Source organism: Schistocerca gregaria, chromosome 2 (assembly GCF_023897955.1).
Source record: "Schistocerca gregaria isolate iqSchGreg1 chromosome 2, iqSchGreg1.2, whole genome shotgun sequence".
NCBI classification, from domain to species: Eukaryota; Metazoa; Arthropoda; class Insecta; order Orthoptera; family Acrididae; genus Schistocerca; species Schistocerca gregaria.
Window position 1 is genome coordinate 521414203 of NC_064921.1, and position 23599 is coordinate 521437801.

The window sequence follows — 23599 nt, forward strand, 5'->3', positions numbered from 1 at the left end:
AAACCTACCTGCCCTGACCTGTAGTGCAGTTTGCTATTATGCTTTGCTTCTTAACGTGACCAAGGAAGTAGTTAGTACACTCCTAAATGAGTAGCCAACAAATCTGGTAAATTCTTAACATATTGTTGAGCTTCAGTGTCCAATTTGCTCAGTATACATTTATTACATCAATTGTGCAAAATTAAAAGTGCGTTTATCAAAATTCAGAGATCCCATACTAGTAGCTACCTGCAGTCAACTCGGCACTAGCCCCCTTGAATGAAACAGTTGCTCGTGTATGACTTAAAATTCTAAACTACCACAGCATTGCTGTGCTCTGTGGCATATGTTTTATGTTCTCTGCCATGTGGGACTTAACACCATGTCGGGATGCTTCAGGATCTACTGGCAATCAATAATCCTATAATTCTCAGAGACACAAAGAAAGAAAGAAAGAAGAAAGAAGTCATCAGTGACAAAATAATCAAAACATTCAAACATTAAACTACTAGACAGGCCACATCACCCCACTTACTGACATCAGTTGGTGTGATGGTGTATCACACGGCATAAGTTTTGCACAGTTTATCATTGTCTGTGTAGATTGTCCCAAACCAAAATATATTGTATCAGCACCAAGCATATTCACTTCAGACATGACTGACTTGGACATTGTTAACTCGGCACGAGCGAAAATGAAGCTGCTTGTGCCACAGAGGTGAATCTGCAATGTGTTACATATCCAACCTCTTCCAACACCTGACATTTTCTTTCTGAACAGTGGCTTTCCACACCTCTACTAGCAGTTCTGGTCTGCAGTGACATCAGTAAATCTTCTTTGAGGAGTGTTGGTGCTGTTTGTAATGTATTGGCTTAACCCAGTGGCTCGAATGGAGACTGTCCAAATGACACGTGATATAATTTCTCCTACATAATTTTATGATGGACCATTTTTCCTCCCTTTCGCACTATGTAAGACTGTTAAAACATGTTGTAGCTGGAAGCTGCCCACCCCTGCACCCTGTGCCTTATTTTTATTTTCGGTCCTGTTATTATTCTTACACCAGGCCTCTGGACCCAGTACTTTGAACACCCATTGTGCTGACGTGCATTTTTTATGCTACCTAAGCCATCTTAACATGGCAATGGCTTCTCGTATCTGGTGCTGGCTACCATGAATTTTGTTTACTATGCTGTCAACCAACCTTCAAATACCTTATGATTCGAAGTTTGGACCATGATGCGATTTTCAGCAGTCTCACTTCAATAAAAATTCACATCCATGTATAAGGTGCAGTCAGAAGACAGACATGGGTGGAAATCAAGCAAGTCAACTGTTTATTTCAAAAGTAATTTACACAGCTGTTAATGTTGATCCCAGTGAGACAAGATGGTCAATGCCTTAATGAAAAAATGTTGGTGGTTGTCTACAGAACCATGATTGTACCAAGGGATCTGATGCAAACAGATGACCACAAAAAGTATTTCTTGAGGGTTCCAAAAATATGGAAATCATATGGGGAGAGATCAGTATTGTATTGAGGATGTGTAAGGGCTTTCATATGAAACTTCTGCAGCATAATGACCTTCAAAATAGGTCTGAATGACGATCTAAATCTGTTGCAACCTCAGAAAGTGGGCAACAGGTAAAGAACAAAAAAGCTCTGGATCAATGTGACATAGGAGAGAGAGATATCGGGGTTTCTGGAATGAGTTCCTTAAATTACAAAGAGCATTGGCACATCTCACTACCTTGGGTTGTTTTGGTGGTAATGAGGCTGATGCCATTCCCTATGAGCTCCAAAGTCTAGTAGAGATCAGGTCAGTTAAGGAAATCCTGAAGCAATTTGTTGGGGATCGTGTTCACATCAGTCAATAGTGTATGATGGTAATTGGGGTTAAAGTTGACATAAAAATGGTCTTCCATGACAATGTCATCCTTGAAAAGGGTTCCTCTGAAACTTCCATTCTGGTAAATAATAATAATAATAATAACTTGAAACCTCATCATAGCCCTTAGTATCATTCAGGGTATGATCATGGTTGCTGGGGTGTTGGATCTGTAGATATCTGATGGACAAACCAGTGTTGATGCTGAAGCATAGAGTGAGTGGCAGTCTGTTGTCAATGATGGTTTTGTTAAGCAAGTGTATGAGAAAAGTCATGAAAACAAAGTTCACAAAAAGAATGCTTTGCAATGAGTTTCCATAAATTTCAAAAACTGTGTAGCCTGAGATTGTCACAAATCATTAAATTTCCACAAATTGTTTCCTTTGGGTTCCACAAATGGATACAGATGCCCACAAAAGGAAGCGACTTTGACAGTGCCTTGAAATTTTTTGCTCATACAGTGATGTGGGAGATTAAACAGAATTGTCACCAGTGATAAAACTAGGGTTTGTTATGTCACTCCAGACTCAAAGCAATTGATGAAGTGGAGGCATTCATGAGCCCCAGAAAAACAAAAATTCAAAACAGCGTTGCCAGCATGATCTATCTCCCCCTGCGGGTTCGGGGGTTAGAATAGGCCCGCGGTATTCCTGCCTGTCGTAAGAGGTGTCTGAAAGGAGTCTCAAACTTTTCGGCCTTACATGATGGTCCCCTGTTGGGTTTTACCTCCATCTCAAAATTTTCCGAAGAGCGAGCCGATTGGGGAAGGGCACCTTACTTGGTGCATTGTGTCCATCTTGCGATCAGACCTTTTGCCAGCTTATACACCGTTGAACTGCAGTCCTGTCCGCTCTCCATCTCTTGGGCATGACTCTGTTTCTGCGTGCAGATTACACCTTGCACTGTGCAGTGCCTCTTTCTGCACCGACGGCGACCATGGACCACATGTTACCTAACATCCAGCACGGTAGCCAGTCCGTTGTGGTGGGGTCGCCATGTACCCTGTTGGTTGTAGCCCTCTGACAACACAGGGATCGCTCTACTGATGCCTGCCCCGTTAACTCCCCATGTATGCCAAGGAGTAGATGCCTATCCTCCTGGGGTATCGGGACTCCCGGCAACGGCCATCCTGCCAGGTGGCTCTTGCCGTGGCTGGGTGGCGCCTGTGGGGTGGGCCCTTGGTCGCAGTAGGTGGCATCAGGGCGGATGACCCGCAATGAAGCGTGGTACATCGTCTCTCGCTGGTGGCCAGCCGCCAGCAGTCTCTAAGCGTTATCGGGCTCGGTTTAACGATCAGAAGTATGATCCGAAAATGTTCCCCTCCCTGGCCACACCGTGGGAGGAACGTAAGTCTCAGGATGGCAGTAGCAGTTATTCGCCCCACTTCTTAGTTTGTACGAGGGCTGATGGGGAGTCTTTTCTCTCCACAAAGCCTCAGTTCTTCGTCGAGCATTTAGAGGACAAGTTTGGGGAGGTGGAGGGCTTGTCAAAAATGCGCTTTGGGTCAGTCCTGATACAAACAGCATGCTCTGCCCAGTCACGACGGTTACTCGCTTGTGACAAGTTGTGGGATGTTGCCGTTACGATCACACCCCATAAGAGTTTAAATATGGTCCAGGGAGTTACTTACCGTAGGGATCTTCTGTTGCAGTCTGATGAAGAGCTGCGCGCCAATTTAGAGCGCCGAGGTGTACATTTCGTCCTGCGCGTTCATCGGCGTCCGAAGGAAAATCAGATTGCTACCGGTGCCTTCATCTTGGCCTTTGAAGGGGATACATTACCGGAAAAAGTCAAGGTGATGGTCTACCGATGTGACGTTAAGCTCTATATCCCTCCCCCGATGCGGTGCTTTAAGTGCTGGAAGTTCGGCCATATGTCTTCTCGCTGCACTTCCAGCCTCACATGTCGAGATTGTGGACGCCCATCACATCCCAATACTCCATGTGCCCCGCCTCCCATCTGTGTCAACTGCGGGGAGCACCATTCACCTTGCTCGCCAGACTGCTGAATGTTCCAGAAAGAGCATAAAATCATGGAATACAAGACCCTGGACCGACTAACCTATACTGAGGCCAAGAGGAAATACGACCGACTCCATTCTGTGAGAATGACATCTTCCTACGCTGCTGCTACAACACATGTGCTAGCCCCGTCTGTTTCTCCAATTGTGGCCAGATCGACGAGTAGTAAAATTCCTCCTGCCCCCTTGCCAGTGGTGGGCTCTACCCACTGGGTTGCTCCTGCGCCACCTACCTCAGGAGCAACACCATCGCACCCATTGGGGATGTCCGTCCCCACTTCTAAGCCAGAGAAGTGTCCAACTTCTTCGGCTTCTCACGCTCACAAGCGGTCCCTTGGGTCCCTCCCTTCCCAGGTTTCCGCCAGCGAGAAGCCTGACGACCGACAATGGCGTAAGTGCCCGCAATCAGCTGGTCGTAGGGCTTCACGATCCTCCTCCATCCCGGAGACTGAATCGGTGAAGCCCTCCCAGCCGGTGCGACACAAGGAACGGCGTGAGAAACCCAAGAAGAGCTCTCAGCCTAAGGAACTCGCGGTGGCAGCCATCCCACCGCAACCTTCCAGCTCTGCATCTGAGGATGCGGTGGAGATTCTGGCATCTGCTGACGACCTCGATCTCGCCGGTCCATCAGACGCCATGGAAAGCACTATCACAGGTGCTAAATCGGAGGCAGCAGGTGACCCAGCGGCGTAATCTCCCTTCCCAGTCCCGTCAAGCCTTTCTCAGCCATGGACAACACCATCCTCCAGTGGAACTGCAGCGGTTTCTTCCACCATCTAGCTGAGCTCCGCCAACTTATCAGCCTTCACCCTTTCCTCTGCATTGCTCTGCAGGAAACTTGGTTTCCAGCAATGCGAACCTCCGCCCTCCGTGGATATCGGGGTTATTATAAGAACCGGGCAGCTTATGAAAGGGTGTCTGGTGGCGTCTGCATCTATGTCCTGAACTCTCTTCACAGCGAGTCTGTACCTCTCCACACACCTTTAGAGGCTGTAGCTGTTCGGGTGTGGACACCACAGGCTGTTACCGCCTGCAGTCTTTACCTTCCACCGGATGGTGATGTCGCGCAGCATGTCCCGGCTGCTCTGATAGCTAAATTGCCTCCACCTTTCCTGTTACTGGGCGACTCAAACCCATAATCATCTGTGGGGTGGGTCAATGGCAACAGGTCGAGGCGTCATCGTTGAGCATTTATTGGCGCAACTCGATCTCTCGATCTTAAGTGATGGTGCCTTCACACACTTCAGTGTGGCGCGTGGCACATACTCCGCCATTGACCTTTCCATCTGTAGCCCTAGCCTCTTACCGTCTGTCCAATGGAGAGTGCATGACGACCTGTGTGGTAATGACCACTTTCCGATCTTTCTGTCACTACCACAGTGTGTCTTCTGGGCACCCTAGCAGATGGGCTCTGAGTAAGGCTGACGGGGACTTGTTCTCCTCCACTGCCGCTATTGAGTCTCTCTCTAACAATGCCATTGATGCAGTGGTTCAATCGGTCACCACCGGCATCGTTACTGCCGCCGAATCTGCCATTGCCCGTTCTTCTGGGTCGCCTCGGCAGCGGACTGTGCCTTGGTGGTCGCCTGAGATCGCTGAAGCGATTAAAGCTCGCCGGCGGGCACTCCAGCGTCACAAGCGACATCCCTCAATCGACCACCTTATCGCCTTCAAACGGCTGCGTGCGCAAGCCCACTGCATTATCCGCCAACGCAAGCAGGAGTGCTGGGAGCGGTATGTGTCCACCATTGGCCTCCATGTCACTTCATCGCAGGTCTGGGCCAAGATTCGCCGCCTCTATGGCTATCGGACCCCTGTCAGTGTCCCTGCGCCCTCACTGAATGGACCAGTTTGTACTGACTCCGACGTCATTGCAAACCGCTTGGCAGAGCACTTTGCTATGACTTCCGCTTCTGCCAACTACCCCTTGGGCTTCCGCTCCATTAAGAAGCGGATAGAATGTTGGAGTCTTTCTTTTTGCACTCACCATCCTGAATTGTACAATGTTCCATTCAGTGAGTGGGAATTTCGAAGTGCGCTCGCTGCTTGTCCTGATACCGCTCCTGGGCCAGATAGCATCCACTCTGATGCTGAAACACCTTTCAGTGGACTGCCAGCGACGCCTCCTCGATCTTTACAACCGCATTTGGGTCAAGGGTGAGTTTCCGTCGCAATGGCAGGAAAGTCTTGTTGTTCCCATTCTGAAACCAGGGAAGAACCCTTTGGAGGTGGACAGCTACCATCCCATTAGCCTCACCAACGTTCTTTGCAAGTTGCTTGAACGGATGGTGAGCCGGCGCTTGAATTGGAGCCAGAAGGCCTCGAGACTCCAGTACCTGTCTCAGGGTGGGTTCCGTAAAGGCCGCTCCGCTGCCAACAATCCGGTGAGCCTGAAGTCGGCCATCCGTACTGCCTTTACCCGCCGTCAGCATCTGGTTGCTGTCATTTTCGACATGCGGAAGGCGTATGATACGACATGGTGTCATCACATCCATTCTACGCTTCATGGATGGGGTCTTTGGGGCCCTCTGCCGATCTATATCAGCAATTTTGTCGTATCGTACCTTCCGCGTGCATGTCGCGGCCTCATATAGTTCCTCCCAAGTCCAGGAGAATGGTGTGCCAAAGGGTTCTGTTCTCAATGTGTCTGTTTTTAATAGCTATTAACGGGCTTGCTGTGTCCATGGGAAATACTGTCTCCGCTTCCCTGTATGCTGACGACTTTTGCCTTTACTACAGCTCTATTGGCATTGCAGCTGCTGAACGTCAGCTACAGGGCGCAATCCGCAAGGCGCAGTCTTGGGCTGTTACACATGGTTTTCAGTTTTTCGCAGCCAAGACCTGCGTTATGCATTTCTGCCGGCGACGCACTGTTCACCCGGAGCCGCAGCTTTATCTTGACGGCGAGCTTCTTAAAGTGGTGGAGTCCCATAGGTTTTTGGGGATGGTTTTTGATGCCCGGTTGACTTGGCTGCCTCATATTCGGCAGCTTAAACAGGCGTGTTGGCGGCATCTAAATGCTATGCGATGCCTGAGCCACACCAGGTGGGGCGCCGACCGATCTACTCTCCTACGGCTTTACCAGGCGTTAATCCGGTCCCGTCTGGACTATGGGAGTCTGGCTTACGGCTCAGCATCCCCATCTGCGTTGCGGGTGCTGGACCCAATCCTCCACAGCGGGATACACCTTGCCACTGGTGCCTTCCGAACCAGACCTGTGGACAGCATACTTGTGGAGGCAGGTGTCCCACCACTGTGGTTACGACGCCAATTACTGGCTGCTTATGCTGCCCATGTTTTTAGCTTGCTCGGGCATCCAAATTATCATGTCCTCTTCCCGCAGTCAGTCGTTCATCTGCCAGAACGTCGGCCCCGGTTGGGTTGTCTGATCGCCGTACGTGTCAAACAGCTTCTTTCCTGGCTTGGGTGTTTCCGTGTTCCACCTCCTTTCCGGGCTGCTCTGCGTACACCCCCGTGGTGTGTGCCTCGCCCTTGCCTTCGGCTCGACTTGGCACATGGCCCGAAGGACTCAGTCCCTCCGGAGGCCTTCCGACACCACTTTTATTCCATCCTGGCCACGTATCAGGGCTCTGGCGTTGTCTACACCGACCGTTCGATGGTTGCTGGTCTAGTCGGTTATGCACTAACTCTAGGGGACCATTCTGAACAACGTTCGTTGCCATCAGGCTGCAGTGTTTACACTGCTGAGCTGGTCGCCATCTTTCATGCCCTAGAGTATATCCGCTCCTGCTCAGGTGAGTCCTTCGTTACCTGTAGCGATTCCCTGAGCGGTTTACGAGCTCTCGACCAGTGTTTCCCTCGTTCTCGTCTGGTGATGGCTATCCAGGAGTCCCTGCATACTCTCGCCTGTAGCGGCAGGTCTGTGGTCTTTGTTTGGACCCCAGGCCATGTTGGTATACCCGGCAATGAAACTGTTGACCGCCTGGCGAAAGAGGCCACCAGTGCGCAATCTCTGGAGATAGGCCTCCTGGCGGCTGATTTGCGGGCAGTCTTACGCCGCAAAGTTCTCTCGTTTTGGGATGCTGAATGGCGCGGTCTGACCACCCCTAACAAACTCCGTGCCGTCAAGGACACGATGACTGTGTGGCGGTCATCCGTGTGAGCCAACCGTAGGGACTCAGTTGTCCTTTGTCGGCTCCGCATTGGCCACACCCGACTCGCGCACAGTTATTTACTGTGTCGTGAGGATCCTCCTCTTTGTCATTGTGGGGCGTCCTTGAAGGTGGTCCATATTTTGTCGGAGTGCGCCCTTTTAACCGTGCTCGGGCAGACTTTCGCAATGCCTGACACACTCTCTGCTCTTTTATCAGATGACTCTGCCATGGTGGACTTGGTTTTGTGTTTTTATTCAGGCAGGGGGTTTTTATCCTTTAATCTGAGTATTTTTTTTCTTTTGTGTTGATTCTGGCTTTTAGCCTCTGATTTTAAACTGAGTTTTTAAAGTGTTCTTGGTGGTTGGCTTTTCCTCTTTTTCTCTACGGTCGGCCACCCACCGTCACACTGTGTGTTTTAATTTGTTTTGTCTGGTCTCTGTCAGAGTATTTCATGTCCTGTTTCGTCTGCTGTCTTTCCTGTTGTTTGTTTTTTATTCTCTTCGGGTGGTTTTAGTTTTTATGGAACAAAGGACCGATGACCATAGTAGTCTGGTCCCTTTAATCCCACAAACCAACCAACCATGATCTATCATGTGCACTGTGTTCTTAGACCGACAGAACAGCCTGCCTGTTGAGTTCTTTCCCAGAGGCGCAACTGTCAGTGCGTTAAGATTCTGTGAAACATTAAGAAAACTTTGGCACACAATTCAAAAGAAAAGGTATGGACTGTTTAATCAGGGCATTGTCTTGCTTCATAACAGTGCATGTACATCAACCAATTGTGTAAATTGATTCTGTAAATCTGTCTATGGCAGTGCCTCAGTGTTATCATAGCTGTATAGATGGCTACTGTGTTTGCTCTCAGCAGTTAGTACATTGTAGTTGAAAGCTGGCATCAGTGCTTTTAGCTGTCAGGGAAGTTCATACACCAACTTGACTATAGCAATAACAAGATGCTTGTTGGGAATTACTAGTAAGATTGGAAAACAAACAAATGGGTCAGACTTTTGTGTAGATAACATTAGAAAATATACAGGAGCAACATGGGTGTTAATTCTGTGAACTATTTTAGTAATATTAGGGATTGTTTTCATTTCTTTGCAAATGCGTGTCTAATAAATGCATAAAATGTTTGCTTTCCTTTCCAATCAAATCCATTCCATTCCTTTGTCATCATATCCCAGTAGCCTGTAGTGCAGCTTCTTTTGCCACACTGTGAGACTTATTATTTTTTAATTTCTCTTGTCTGTGTTGCTGCTGTTAGCATACACATTATTTCTGCATTTAGTAGGTGTTCTGAGTTAATTTATACTTTGGTTTCTGTGGTAGCCTTTGTTGTATTGAGAGATGATTTGTTTTTTAAAAAACACTTGGTTATTCATACAATAATAAATTTTACTCCCCCTAGGTGTATGGGGAGTAGGGTTGGCAACTCTCAACACTGACTTAAACAGGTCACCTGGAGGAATGGATGCAGGATCATGGGTATTTTGTTGGGATGGAGTATTCAGACATAACAATACTGAAATACAAAAAGCTCTGCAGCATGCTAATGAAGGTGATATTCTGGTGAGCTGGCAGTATTAGTTAATTATTCATTAGTTATGAATGTATGTTATGTACATTATAACCAGCAATTGTTTTCAGGGTGTCTCGTATGATCATGTGGAACTCAACTTTTATCTGAATGGAAAAAATATGGACAGTCCTGTAACAGGGGTCAAAGGACATGTTTTTCCAGTATTATTTGGTGAGTTAAGAGTCTTACTGTACTATTAAAAAAAAACTGACAGTTAAATTGGTGTAAAGCACAATACCTATTCACTCACAATGTGTTTTTAATTACTAAAGAACAAAGTTAAAAATATTGCCATTTAATCCTGTGGAAAATGATTTTAATTTAACAAAATTTCCTATTTTATTTTATTTCATCTTGTTGTAAAAGAAGAACCTTTTAGATTTGTAAATATGTTGATTTTTTAAAATGGTAAATCAATTGTGGCTTTTATTTAGAAGCTCTGAGGATGAGCCACTCAAAAAGATATTTTTCAGTAACTTATAACAGAAGCAGTCCATTAAATTTACACAGTTTTAATATTGACAGTCAATTTTCTAGAACTGTTGATATTGAAGGGTGTTTTTTTAAATGGGTGGTAGCTAGACTTTAGTGGAGTAGAGCTCATAAGAGCTCTGTGTCAAACTCTTGCCTCTGTCTCCATGTTATGTTTTGATGTGTCATTGACATTTAATATAACTGTTTTGATAGTGTTGAAGATACTTTTTTGTTTCTAGTCTTTGGAGTTCTGTCCACTGTAGCAAAGCCATGCTAAATTTTTTACTGTTTGCTAGAGTCCATGAGAATACATTAATTTTTTACCACCTAGTAAGATTTCATGAATGAAGATGAAACAATGTCACAAAACATATTCAATTACTTCAAATTGTTAACAATATCCTTTTTTGTTAAAGTGTGGTGTCCTTTTTGTGCATTTGATGGTTTTCGCAATGCGTGCATTGAATGGCACTGCCAGAAACATTTATTTTGAGACCAAAAATCAAGACGACAATCTGCCACTCGAGGATTTGACAACGTTGCCAACAGATTTGTACCCTTGTCTGGTATAGAAACTGAGCCACCTCTGAATTGGATCATACTGATGTATATGAGGCCAAGAGACTAAGTTGAAATCAAAGATAACTTAGCATTTTTGTGAAGAGCAGGATCATGTGAAAGTACAGGAGAATTTATCCAAAGTTATTGAGGCTATATAAAGCAAAGATATTTGAAGAACTTACTTGGTATAGGTGAATAAATACTTGAATGAGGAATACTTCTGTAGTGTGTAGGGTCTCTCAATGACTGCAACTTGTCATAACATACTCAGTTAAAACATTCCTCATTGTCTGTCACCTTGGACCTCCTGTAGCATCTGAAGTCCTGTTGTGGCCATGGCTAGAGTTTGTGAGCTCCCAGTGCTGTGCAGTGCACAAGACGAATCATGCGATGTATTGTTCGCTGGACTTCCACTCAAATGTTTGTTGGCAGACCTGGATAATTTGTAGCCCATGCTACACTTCTGCTGTAAAGCCGAATATGGGTTGCCAGGATCAATATTATGAAAACAAAAGTTGCTACTCACCGTCTAGCAGATATATTCAGTCACAAATAGGCACAACAAAAGTCTCTCATAATTAAAGCTTTTGGCCATGGGCATTTATCAACAATATTCATGCTCACAATCGACTGCAGTCTGACAACTGAGTGTGGTTTCAGTTGTGTGTGCATGGTATTGTTGACAAAGGCCATCGGCCGAAAGCTTTTCGTTGTGCCTATCTGCGGCTCAGCATCTCCTCTATACGGTGAGTTGCAACTTGCCTTTTCATAATATTGTTACATTTCATCCTGGATCTTCCATTGTTTGATGGTTGCCAGCATCACTTAGACCCAAGAGACAGGGTTAAAAAAGTCACTTCCACTATACCACTATTTTGTGCCGTGAAGCCATCTGAGCACCTTCAGAAGTTTGGAAGTCTGACCAAGAGATTGGACAACAAGCACTGCGGTCGATCACCACACTGCCACCAGCCAATTCCTCCCATGTTTTGTGCAAACAACACAGTCTAAAGTCAGAGGATAAGGACATACACATAAACTCCACACGTCAAATTTATATTGGAACAAAATTAAATTTATTATTCTTTGAATAACCCTCACAAAGTCTGCTTCATTTGTTACACACGTCTCCAGCTAGCCACTTTCTCAACACACTGTTAGGTAGTCTCTTACGTAAGTTGTTGTACACTACTTGACATTGCGGTTGGTCATTTCCTGCTAACACTCAGTTCACCTGTAACATGTTGCTATTTGCTGACACTTTCAGAAGTTTGTTTCCAAAAGATACTAGGGAACATCAACCATTCTGTGTGAAAAACACTCGCCTTTGAAAACCACCCAGTTGGGCTAGGCCACCACACTTTACCCAGATTAGTGGAACTGAACCCTTTACCTTCGGGCTGGAGAATAGCTGCAGTCAACGGGATCGGAAAACCAGTACTTAAATGATCTATTACCCAGTATGGCAATACCTAAATATTTGATTTCATCCTATGGCAAGGTTTAAATAAGGTTTGAAGTTGTTCAGATCCAGTTCATAGTTTCCAAGAAGTACTGAATCGGTCAAGTGAATTTTGGAGTTAGAAAAATATCCTTGTATTGAGAGTTCCGTGTTGTTACTTGATGGCAAGTAGGTAGGTCTCTATCACAAAGCACTTAGCATGTGCAGACCTAAATCTAAGTTAATGGCTGAAAATTCTCTAGAGATTAAAAATTATAACTACAATTAATTTGAGCCCAAAACAGTAGTGATGCATGGCACTGCAGTTACCTTGTACAGCACCATACAATTAAAAAGTTTCAAATCAAGGATCAATGTAAGAAAAGTGAGAACAGTTGAAGAGTCCAGGGGAAGAACCTGGTAAGCCAAAACTTTCATTTTATTCAGGGGAAAAAACTGAAAGTTCAGAGACTCATAAAATTGTGGTTGTTGAAGTTTTCTATTTTTGTTTAAGGTGCTAACATATATTTCAGACAAATGGAACTGCTGAAATTATACACATCTGATTAAAGTTTACGACTATGATGATTTTTATCGTGAATACAACTTGTACAGAAAAACAGTATCTCAAGTCCATAACATATTGCATGTAGCTACAAGATTTCAGACTTTACACTTACTTAAAATTTCATTATAATAGATTGTCTAATCTTCCAATAATACACTATGAAATATTGTGACCTCTTTCAGTGAGCATGACTAATGCTATTTCTCAGTAGATGTTTAAGTTCACCTGTAAAGCAATCAGGACACCTAAATTCAAATATTAATACACCTAATTCTAAAAAAACTTACTTTAAGAACTAAAAATGCTACCACTACACCTTGTTGTAAAGGAATTGCCGTACCATCATAACAAACATATGGGAGGTTGAATTCGCCTTTTTCGTGGAAGAAGTAATGAAGGTTGCTTGTACACTCTATTGTAGCTGCTAAATCGAACCAGTGCTGCCAATTCGGTATGGGAAATGCCATCCTTACAAAATCCAGTTGTTTTTCTGTATGGACTATATGGTGAAGGCATCTGAACACAGTGGAATTCTTGTTTTGCCCTATACAGGAGTCAGAAAAGATCTCCAGATGTCTGACTTAAAGCTTTAGAAAATTGTGTACTAAATTAAGAAGAAATGTTGAAACTTCGTCTTCTCCTTTTTGGCTGTGGTCTCTGGATACACATAAGAAAACAACTATCCCCTGTTGTCAAAATGTAAACATTAAAAGTAAATACAGGCAACTGCCATTTATAAAATAAACTCCATTTCTCTTTGTATTTGGACAAGGGAAATTTTTTCTGTACTCCATTGCTATTGTAACCTTTGATGGATATTATTATTATTATTATTATTATTATTATTATTATATTATTATGACTTCTTTCTTATCTCAGACGTTATGTCTGGTCAAAAGTAGTGACGCGGACCTTGATCAAGCGTGACTTCCTTTTAACTGTACGGTATATGTTACATTGCATTTAGGAACTTTTGGGTAATTGAACAAGTATCAATAATTACAGATTTCTGTAGTTGTATATGTAAGTTTGGATGTAGGTGTATTGCATTGATGTACTGGTGGATACTGTGTGTGGTATGACTCCTGTAGTTGATAGTATAATTGGTATAATGTCAACTTTATCCTGATGCCACATATCCTTGACTTCCTCAGCCAGTTGGATGTATTTTTTTCAATTTTTTCTCGTGTTATCTTCTGTATATTTGTTGTATTGGGTATGGATATTTCGATTAGTTTCTTCTTTTTATTGTTGAGTATGATGTCAGGTTTGTTATGTAGTGTTGTTTTATCTGTTATAATGGTTGTGTTCCAGTATAATTTGTATTCATCATTCTCCAGTACATTTTGTGGTGCATACTTGTATGTGGGAACGTGTTGTTTTATAAGTTTATGTTGTAAGGCAAGCTGTTGATGTATTATTTTTGCTACATTGTCATGACTTCTGGGGTATTCTGTATTTGTTAGCATTGTACATCCGCTTGTGATGTGATCTACTGTTTCTATTTGTTGTTTGCAAAGTCTGCATTTATCTGTTGTGGTATTGGGATCTTTAACAATATGCTTGCTATAATATCTGGTGTTTATTGTTTGATCCTGTATTGCAATCATGAATCCTTCCATCTCACTGTATATATTGCCTTTTCTTAGCCATGTGTTGAATGCGTCTTGATCAATGTGTGGCTGTGTTAGATGATATGGTTGCTCGCCATGTAGTGTTTTCTTTTTCCAATTTACTTTCTTTGTATCTGTTGATGTTACATGATCTAAAGGATTGAAGAAGTGGTTACAAAATTGCAGTGGTGTAGCCGATGTATTCATATGAGTGATGGCTTTGTGTATGTTGCTAGTTTCTGCTCGTTCTATAAAGAACTTTCTTAAATTGTCTACCTGTCCATAATGTAGGTTTTTTATGTCGATAAATCCCCTTCCTCCTTCCTTTCTGCTTAATGTGAATCTTTCTGTCGCTGAATGTATGTGATGTATTCTATATTTGTGGCATTGATATTGTGTAAGTGTATTGAGTGCTTCTAGGTCTGTGTTACTCCATTTCACTACTCCAAATGAGTAGGTCAATATTGGTGTAGCATAAGTATTTATAGCTTATGTTTTGTTTCTTGCTGTCAATTCTGTTTTCAGTATTTTTGTTAGTCTTTGTCTATATTTTTCTTTTAGTTCTTCTTTAATTGTATTATCTATTCCTATTTTTTGTCTGTATCCTAGATATTTATAGGCATCTGTTTTTTCCATTGCTTCTATGCAGCTGCTGTGGTTATCCAATATGTAATCTTCTTGTTTAGTGTGTTTTCCCTTGACTATGCTATTTTTCTTAGATTTGTCTGTTCCAAAAGCCATATTTATATCATTGCTGAATACTTCTGTTATCTTTAGTAATTGGTTGAGCTGTTGATTTGTTGCTGGCAGTAGTTTTAGATCATCCATGTATAGCAAATGTGTGATTTTGTGTGGGTATGTTCCAGTAATATTGTATCCATAATTTGTATTATTTAGTGTGTTGGATAGTGGGTTCAGAGCAAGGCAGAACCAGAAAGGACTTATTGAGTCTCCTTGGTATATTCCACGCTTAATCTGTATTGGCTGTGATGTGATATTATTTGAATTTGTTTGGATATTAAGTGTGGTTTTCCAATTTTTCATTACTATGTTTAGGAACTATATCAATTTAGGATCTACTTCATATATTTCCAATATTTGTAGTAACCATGAGTGAGGTACACTATCAAAAGCTTTTCGGTAATCATTGTGTGCGTAGTGTAGCGACCTTTGTTTAGTTTTAGCTTGATATGTTACATCTGCATCTATTATCAGTTGCTCTTTACATCCTCGTGCTCCTTTGCAACAGCCTTTTTGTTCTTCTTTTAAAATTTTGTTCTGTGTTGTATGCGTCATTAATTTCTGTGTAATGACTGAAGTTAATATTTTGTATATTGTTGGTAGGCATGTTATGGGGCGGTATTTAGCTGGGTTTGCTGTGTCTGCTTGATCTTTAGGTTTCATATAAGTTATTCCATGTGTAAGTGTGTCAGGGAATGTGTATGGGTCTGCAATGTAACTGTTAAATAATTTATATTAAAGACTTACCAAGCGGGAAAGCGCCGGCAGACAGGCACATGAACAAAACACACAAACACACACACACACAGAATTACGAGCTTTCGCAACTGGCAGTTGCTTCGTCAGGAAAGAGGGAAGGAGAGGGAAAAATGAAAGGATGTGGGTTTTAAGGGAGAGGGTAAGGAGTCATTCCAATCCCGGGAGCGGAAAGACTTCCCTTAGGGGAAAAAAAGGACAGGTGTACACTCGCGCGCGCGCGCACACACACACACACACACACACACACACACACACACACACACACACACACACACACACACACATCCATCCGCACATACACAGACACAAGTAGACATATTTAAAGGCAAAGAGTTAAGGGCAGAGATGTCAGTCGAGGCGGAAGTACAGAGGCAAAGAAGTTGTTGAAAGACAGGTGAGGTATGAGCGGCGGCAACTTGAAATTAGCGGAAGTTGAGGCCTGGCGGATATCGAGAAGAGAGGATATACTGAAGGGCGAGTTCCCATCTCCGGAGTTCGGATAGGTTGGTGTTGGTGGGAAGTATCCAGATAACTCGGACGGTGTAACATTGTGCCAAGATGTGCTGGCCGTGCATCAAGGCATGTTTAGCCACAGGGTGATCCTCATTACCAACAAACACTGTCTGCCTGTGTCCATTCATGCGAATGGACAGTTTGTTGCTGGTCATTCCCACTTAGAAAGCATCACAGTGCAGGCAGGTCAGTTGGTAAATCACGTGGGTGCTTTCACATGTGGCTCTCCCTTTGATCGTGTACACCTTCCGGGTTACAGGACTGGAGTAGGTGGTGGTGGGAGGGTGCATAGGACAGGTTTTACACCGGGGGCGGTTGCAAGGGTAGGAGCCAGAGGGTAGGGGAGGTGGTTTGGGGATTTCATAGGGATGAACCAAGAGGTTACGAAGGTTAGGTGGACGGCGGAAAGACACTCTTGGTGGAGTGGGGAGGATTTCATGAAGGATGGATCTCATTTCGGGGCAGGATTTTAGGAAGTCGTATCCCTGCTGGAGAGCCACATTCAAGGTCTGATCCAGTCCCGGGAAGTATTCTGTTACAAGTGGGGCACTTTTGGGGTTCTTCTGTGAGAGGTTCTGGGTTTGAGGGGATGAGGAAGTGGCTCTGGTTATCTGCTTCTGTACCAGGTTGGGAGGGTAGTTGCGGGATGCGAAAGCTGTTTTCAGGTTGTTGGTGTAATGGTCGAGGGATTCAGGACTGGAGCAGATTCGTTTGCCACGAAGGCCTAGGCTGTAGGGAAGGGACCGTTTGATATGGAATGGGTGGCAGCTGTCATAATGGAGGTATTGTTGCTTGTTGGTGGGTTTGATGTGGACGGATGTGTGCAGCTGGCCATTGGACAGATGGAGGTCAACATCTAGGAAAGTGGCATGGGATTTGGAGTAGGACCAGGTGAATCTGATGGAACCAAAGGAGTTGAGGTTGGAGAGGAAATTCTGGAGTTGTTCTTCACTGTGAGTCCAGATCATGAAGATGTCATCAATAAATCTGTACCAAACTTTGGGTTGGCAGGCTTGGGTAACCAAGAAGGCTTCCTCTAAGCGACCCATAAATAGGTTGGCATACGAGGGGGCCATCCTGGTACCCATGGCTGTTCCCTTTAATTGTTGGTATGTCTGGCCTTCAAAAGTGAAGAAGTTGTGGGTCAGGATGAAGCTGGCTAAGGTGACGAGGAAAGAGGTTTTAGGTAGGGTGGCAGGTGATCGGCGTGAAAGGAAGTGCTCCATTGCAGCGAGGCCCTGGACGTGCGGGATATTTGTGTATAGGGAAGTGGCATCAATGGTTACCAGGATGGTTTCTGGGGGTAACAGACTGGGTACGGATTCCAGGCGTTCGAGAAAGTGGTTGGTGTCTTTGATAATATATTTTTATATATTGATAATATATATTGATAATATATATCGATAATTAATATATTGATAATATATTTTTCCCATGTGGAAGTTTCTTTCTGTTTTATTTACATTGTTAAATAATTTAGTTAGATGTGAATGTGTTGAGGTGAACTTCTTTAATCAGAAATTTACTATTTTATCTTTTCCAGGGGCTTTCCATTTGTGAGTAGAATTAATTGCTTTGGTGGCATTTGCGGTATCATCTTGTATGTGTCTGTTTCTGCTTCTATCCACCGTGCATGCCTGTTATGCTGTACCAGGTTTGACCATATGTTGCTCCAGAAGTGTTCCATGTTTGTTATGTTTGGTGGATTGTCTGTTTTAATGTGTGTGTTATCTATTGTCAGGTAAAATTTCTTTTGGTTTGTGTTGAATGTTTGGTTTTGTTTCCTTCTATTTTCACTTTTTTTGTATCTTCTAAGTCGTTTGGCCAATGCTTGTAATTTCTGCTTCTTTTCACCTAATTGCTCTATCGCTTCTTGTTGTGAAATTTTACCTTACCTTTTTGTTTTTTTTTTTTTTCTGACATTTGATGTCTTATAAATTGTTAGCTGTCCAATGTCTCTTCTCAGTTTTTCTATTCTGATCTGTAGCCTGTGTTGCCTTTCTGGTTTTGTGGGTTTCTTCTGTGTGTTGGTTGGTTCTGATCTCTGCCTAGTGTGTATATTTAGTGTAGTGAGTGCTCCTATATAAACCAGTGGTTGTAACTCTTCCATAGTTGTTTCCATTTATTTTGTTGTGTATGATTGTGTTGATAGTTTTTATTGTTTCGACTTGTGGGTTATTTGGCGGTCTATGCAAGAATGGTCTAATGTCTGTATTTGTGTCTTTGTATTCTATATATGTCAACTGAAATTTTTCTTCTATATCTAACATGTGTGTGACTTCGTGTTCTATTTGTACTTGTTCTGGTGGCAGTCTTAAGATTCCCTTTTCCTCTGATTGTTTAATTGATGCGTGTTGTTCTTTGTTTGCTTGCTCTGGGATGTGTGAGTCCATTACTGTATTTTCTTCTGATTGCACATTATTTTGTTCCAGTATTTGTTGTACTTGTTGTTTGATGTTTTCTAATTCTGAATGGGGATCCTGTTATTTTTGATTATTACACGGATCTGATCAGCTAGTCATTGTTCTGTTAAAAATTTTAATTCTGGGTATCTGGTAATAAATGTTGTGTATACTTGTGATCTGCATCCAGTTGTGTTGGTTCCTAGGTTTGTTGCTTGGTAATAACAGAACATGAGGTGTCGATTAACTTCATCTGACCATCTCATCCTCTGTCTTTGTTTTCCTTCTAGGGTGGTTGCACGAAGCATATCCTGCAAAACACCTCTATTTGGATTTAAATCATTTTCCAGTTGTCGTTACCCATGTGGGCGGGCATAGCGTTCAAGCGTTGTCTCCGACCATGATGGCGCTTGTCCGAGGCTTCTTTAGTTGTCCTGAACCAACTAATCACACTAAAAGGGGGGATCAACCCTATTAGTGGTTTGTTCTTTTCATCGCCTTTTACGACTGGCAGAACATACCGGAGGCCTATTCTTTTCCCGGGCCTCCACAGGGATTATTATTATTAATTTTTTTTTACATTCCTTCTTTGCTTTTTCCTTCCTGTTATAGAACACTTTTTGTTTTGTTAGATGCAGTTCATGAGCCGTTTCATTGAATCAAAGTTCAGAATGGAGCTTTTCTTTATTTTCAGCAGGCGATGTTAGTCAGTTTCTTCTGCAAATTTTTCTTCGTGGCTGGATACTCATTGCAGAAAGCAAAGTATCTCTAATATCTGAAACTTATAGTGAAATTTGAATATTGTGCTGTTTGTTTCTTATAATACAATCTGATCCTTAAATTTCTCGTTTAACATAGTGAACATAATTTTTTATATCGAGAGGCTCCAGTATATAATTTTTCATTTGTCATCAGTGTGCCTTCTTATTGTTTCATGTCTCTCATCCATTAAAGCCTGTGGGTGGGTTTTATGTTTCTCTCGGTCATCTCACAGAGGTTGGTCTCCAGATTTGTTTATTTAGTAAATGATCTACCTTGACCATCTTTATCCCATGTAATGACATAAATTTGTGCATGAATATATGTATTTCTTTGACAGTACCATTAAGGGTAATACACACACAGAATTTATAAGATGCATCACGAAACTGTGCCTCCTGCTCTTCTCTTCTAGAACATCTGCGCTGTACAGGGACCACTTTGATTCCCCCCAGGGGCTCACCATTCTTTGGCGGGTTTGTGCTTCGCTACCATGGGGCCCCAGCCTTTGCAGCACTCTTTCCCTTCTATGCTGTATGTCTCTCATCTTGCAATTCTTTTTCCCCTCCCTTGGGGAACATGTGGGGTATTATTGGGAATGTTCTGCATTCTGTCGCTGACATGCAAACAGTCTCAACTTTCTCTGTGGCTCCCTTTTCCTTTCTTTCTTTCCCTTCTCCTCTCATTCCTGCGTTTCAGCGTTTGAGGATCCTCTTTTTCCTCCTTCATCCCTGTGCACACCTGAAGGCCGGCCCATGCATCTGACGCATAAAAGGTGACTGGGTAATGCGTAATTCCCAGCCCCGGCTTGACAGGTGGGGTTTGCATGTACCCCCTGGTACAGGCCAGTCCCAGGGAGGGGTGATTGCATGAGCTGTAACCTTCCCAAATTGTGGATTGGTCCCTCCGTCAGGTGTTCGGGAGGTGTGACCTGAGGCGTGGACAATCACCTAAGGTGGGTGCACCCCCTTGTGAAGGGGGCCCCCAGTTGGAAGGAGCCTACAGAGATGCTGGCAGTCATTGGGATTTCCTCACAGTGTGTCAATCATCCTCTCCATTAACATTCATGAAACATAAACATAATGAGGTTACTGATTCGAAGACACTTCCCGCTGCACTGTGGTTCCTTGTGGTATCACATACTGAAGACAGTCAGTCCTTCGCCAAGGTCAACCATTTATTATTCAGGAAAGTGTTTATGACATTGCTGGCCCTGTGAAATCCTGCTCTCACTTACAGAATGGCACTTTACTTTTGGAGATGGCTTCTGATTCTCAAGCACAACTACTACTTGCTGCCTCACTTCTTTGTGGCTACCCTGTCTGTGTTGAGGCACATAGAACTTTGAATTCTTCCTGTGGTGTAATTTACACCAGGCTGCTTGATGGTCTGAGGCTGAAATACAATCTCACCTTTGATCAGGGTGTCATTGCTGTCCATCGTGTAATGATAAAGGTCGATTCCTCCTTGGTGCCCACCCACACTCTGTTACTCACCTTTGATATGGTGGTGGTGCTGCCGTCTAAGATTAAAGCAGGCTATGAAATCATCACAGTCCAGCTGTACATTCTAAATATGATACACTGCTAACAGTGTCATTGGTTCAGTCGCACTAGGATGTCTTGTCGACACCCAGCCACATGTGTAACCTGTGGCAGGGTTGCACACGAGGGCAAATGTCCGCCGCCTCCTCCCCGCTGTATCAACTGCAATGGCGGCCATGCTTCCGCCTTCCAGGATTGGCCCGTGTATCTAGATGAGTAGGCTGTTCAAGAGATTCGGGTAAAGGGAAAAGTGCCTTACCCAGTAGCTCGAAAGTTACTGGCTAGTCGCAAACCCTGTTTTCTCCTGTCTGGCACCTATAATTTAGTTTTTGTTACCCCTCACTTCAAGGACGACATGCGACCTAAAATTTGGTCTGAGGTTGTGAAGTTGAAGTCGCCCAGGGTCAAGAAAGCATTGCCATTCCTCCATCCCACTCTGCAACAAACTTTCAGCTTCTCGCCTAAAGGGGCGAAGTTACACACTACACAACCGGCAGGCAAGACAGGACAGCAGTAGTTCTCCCGAGAAGACTTCCTTCATCCCGCCAGCCAAACAACAACAAAGTCTTCCTCTAACCAGAAGGGCTCAAAGAAGTCTGCTAAAGACAAATGTTCTTCTCCTTTGCCAACTCAAAGATCCTGCTCGACAGTGTCGTCACTTGGCCCGGCCCGCCTCTGTCTCGCTGGTGCGCACCACCAACCATTTTTCAGTCTTGGACTCCACAGGCTGACCGCACAAGCATGCCAATGCTTCTGTGGTTCCCATGGAGCAGGATCCTTCTGCTTCTGTGCCCTGTAGTAGCGACTCTCCACTGGCTGTCCCTCGGTGGCTACCTAGTTGACACCCCTACATCTCTTCCTTCTCAAGACTGTCTTTCAATGGAACATTCGTGGCCTTCAGTCCCACAAAGAGGATTTACAGCTGCTTCTAGCATTGCAGCATCCCCTTGTACTGTACCGTCAGGAAACAAAATTGCACTCTCGAGACTGCTTTGAGCTTTCACGTTATTTACCGATTCGTTTTGACCTTCCCCCTGAGGTTGGCATCCCATCTCATGGGGGCATCATGATGCTCATACAGGATGACCTTCATGGTCAACCCATGTTCGTCTTTTCCTTCCTCACCTGACTTTCTCCTTCTGTACCATTTATGTACCTCTGTCTTCCGATGTCACCAGGGCAGACTTGCTTCAGCTTATTGGGCAGCTACCTCTGCTGCTTTTAATACTCGGTGACCATAATGTGCATCATCTCCTTTGGGGTTCTCCCAGGACCTGCCAGATAGGTGCCCTCTTGGCTGACTTAACCAACTCAAGCCATTCTGCCTTAACACTGGAGCACCCACTTTCCTATCTGACCCCTCGCACACATATTCCCATTTGGACCTATCTTTTTGCACTGCCCAGCTTGCAAATAATCTTGAGTCGTCCGTTCTTTCTGACATGTGCTCAAGTGAGCATTTCCCTTGTGCTCTCTGTCTGCTGACTGCCACCTCATCCACATGCATGCCCAAATGGCTGCTTACTAAGGCTGACTGGCAGCTTTACTCCTTCCTGGCAACCTTCGCAGAACAAATTTCCTCAGTTGTGATGACCAGGTGGACTAACTCACTGACGTTATCCTTACTGGTGCAGAACATTCCATTCCTCACACTTCCTCTTTACCACGTCATGTCTCAGTCCCTTGGTGGACTAAGCCATGCCGCGACACAATTCACGCACAGAGATGTGCTCTCTGCATTTTTAACTGCCACTTTGTGCTGGAAAACTGCATTCATTATAAACAGATGGGTGCAGTGTTGTTGAATTCTTCGGGATAGCAAAAAAGCTAGTTCGATTTCATTCACTGGTTCTTTTAACAGTTCCACTGCTTCCTCTGTCATGTGGGCCATCTTCTGATGGCTCTCAAGAACCAAGATCCATTCCCTCATTTCCGGCCTGACAGTAAGTGCTGATGTCATTATGGATCCTGTTGCTATCTCCAACACCTTGGGCTGCCTTTTTGCAGAAGTTTTGAGCTCTCTTCACTATCACTCTGCCTTCATACATTGGAAACGAGTGGAGGCAGCTCGGGTGACACCCTTCTCTTCTCCGAATCGTGGGTGCTACAATGCTGCCTTCACTATGAGGGAGCTAGATCATGCGTTCAGTTCATCCTGGTCCTCCCACCCGGGGCCACATACTATCCACGTTCAGATGGTGCAGCACCTCTTTTGTGGGCAAGCACTTTCTCTTTTACACTTACAATCGTATCTGGTCTGAGGGCACATTTCCTGGATGCTGGCATGAAGCCACAATCATACCCATACCTAAGCCTAGTAAGGACAAAAACCTTCCTTCTAGCTACCACTCCATCTCTTACCAGCTGTGTTTGCAAGGTGATGGAACATATGATTCATGCCCGGCTGGTGTGGTGGCTTGAGTCTTGTCATTTACCCACAAATGCGCAGTGAGGATTTCGAGCTCGATATTCTGCAGTTGACCATCTCATTACTTTGTCCACCCATGTCATTAATGGTTTTCTGTGGAGCTCAGACTGTGGCTGTGTTCTTTGATGTGGAGAACTGGTATCCTCCATACTCTTTACACATGGGACTTCCGTGGGCACCTTCAGTTTTCTTCAGGCATTTTTACAAGACCAT

General features: G+C 44.1%; 1 protein-coding gene across 1 annotated transcript in view; it reads left to right on the forward strand.

Annotated features, from left to right (window-relative positions):
• LOC126330039 (SPRY domain-containing protein 7) overlaps nucleotides 1-23599 on the forward strand; it is a 60929-nt gene that overhangs the window by 20042 nt on the left and 17288 nt on the right. The window contains exons 3-4 of the mRNA XM_049996291.1: nucleotides 9413-9573; nucleotides 9652-9754. Of these exons, the coding sequence (XP_049852248.1) occupies nucleotides 9413-9573; nucleotides 9652-9754 (264 nt within the window). The remainder of the gene's footprint in view (nucleotides 1-9412; nucleotides 9574-9651; nucleotides 9755-23599) is intronic.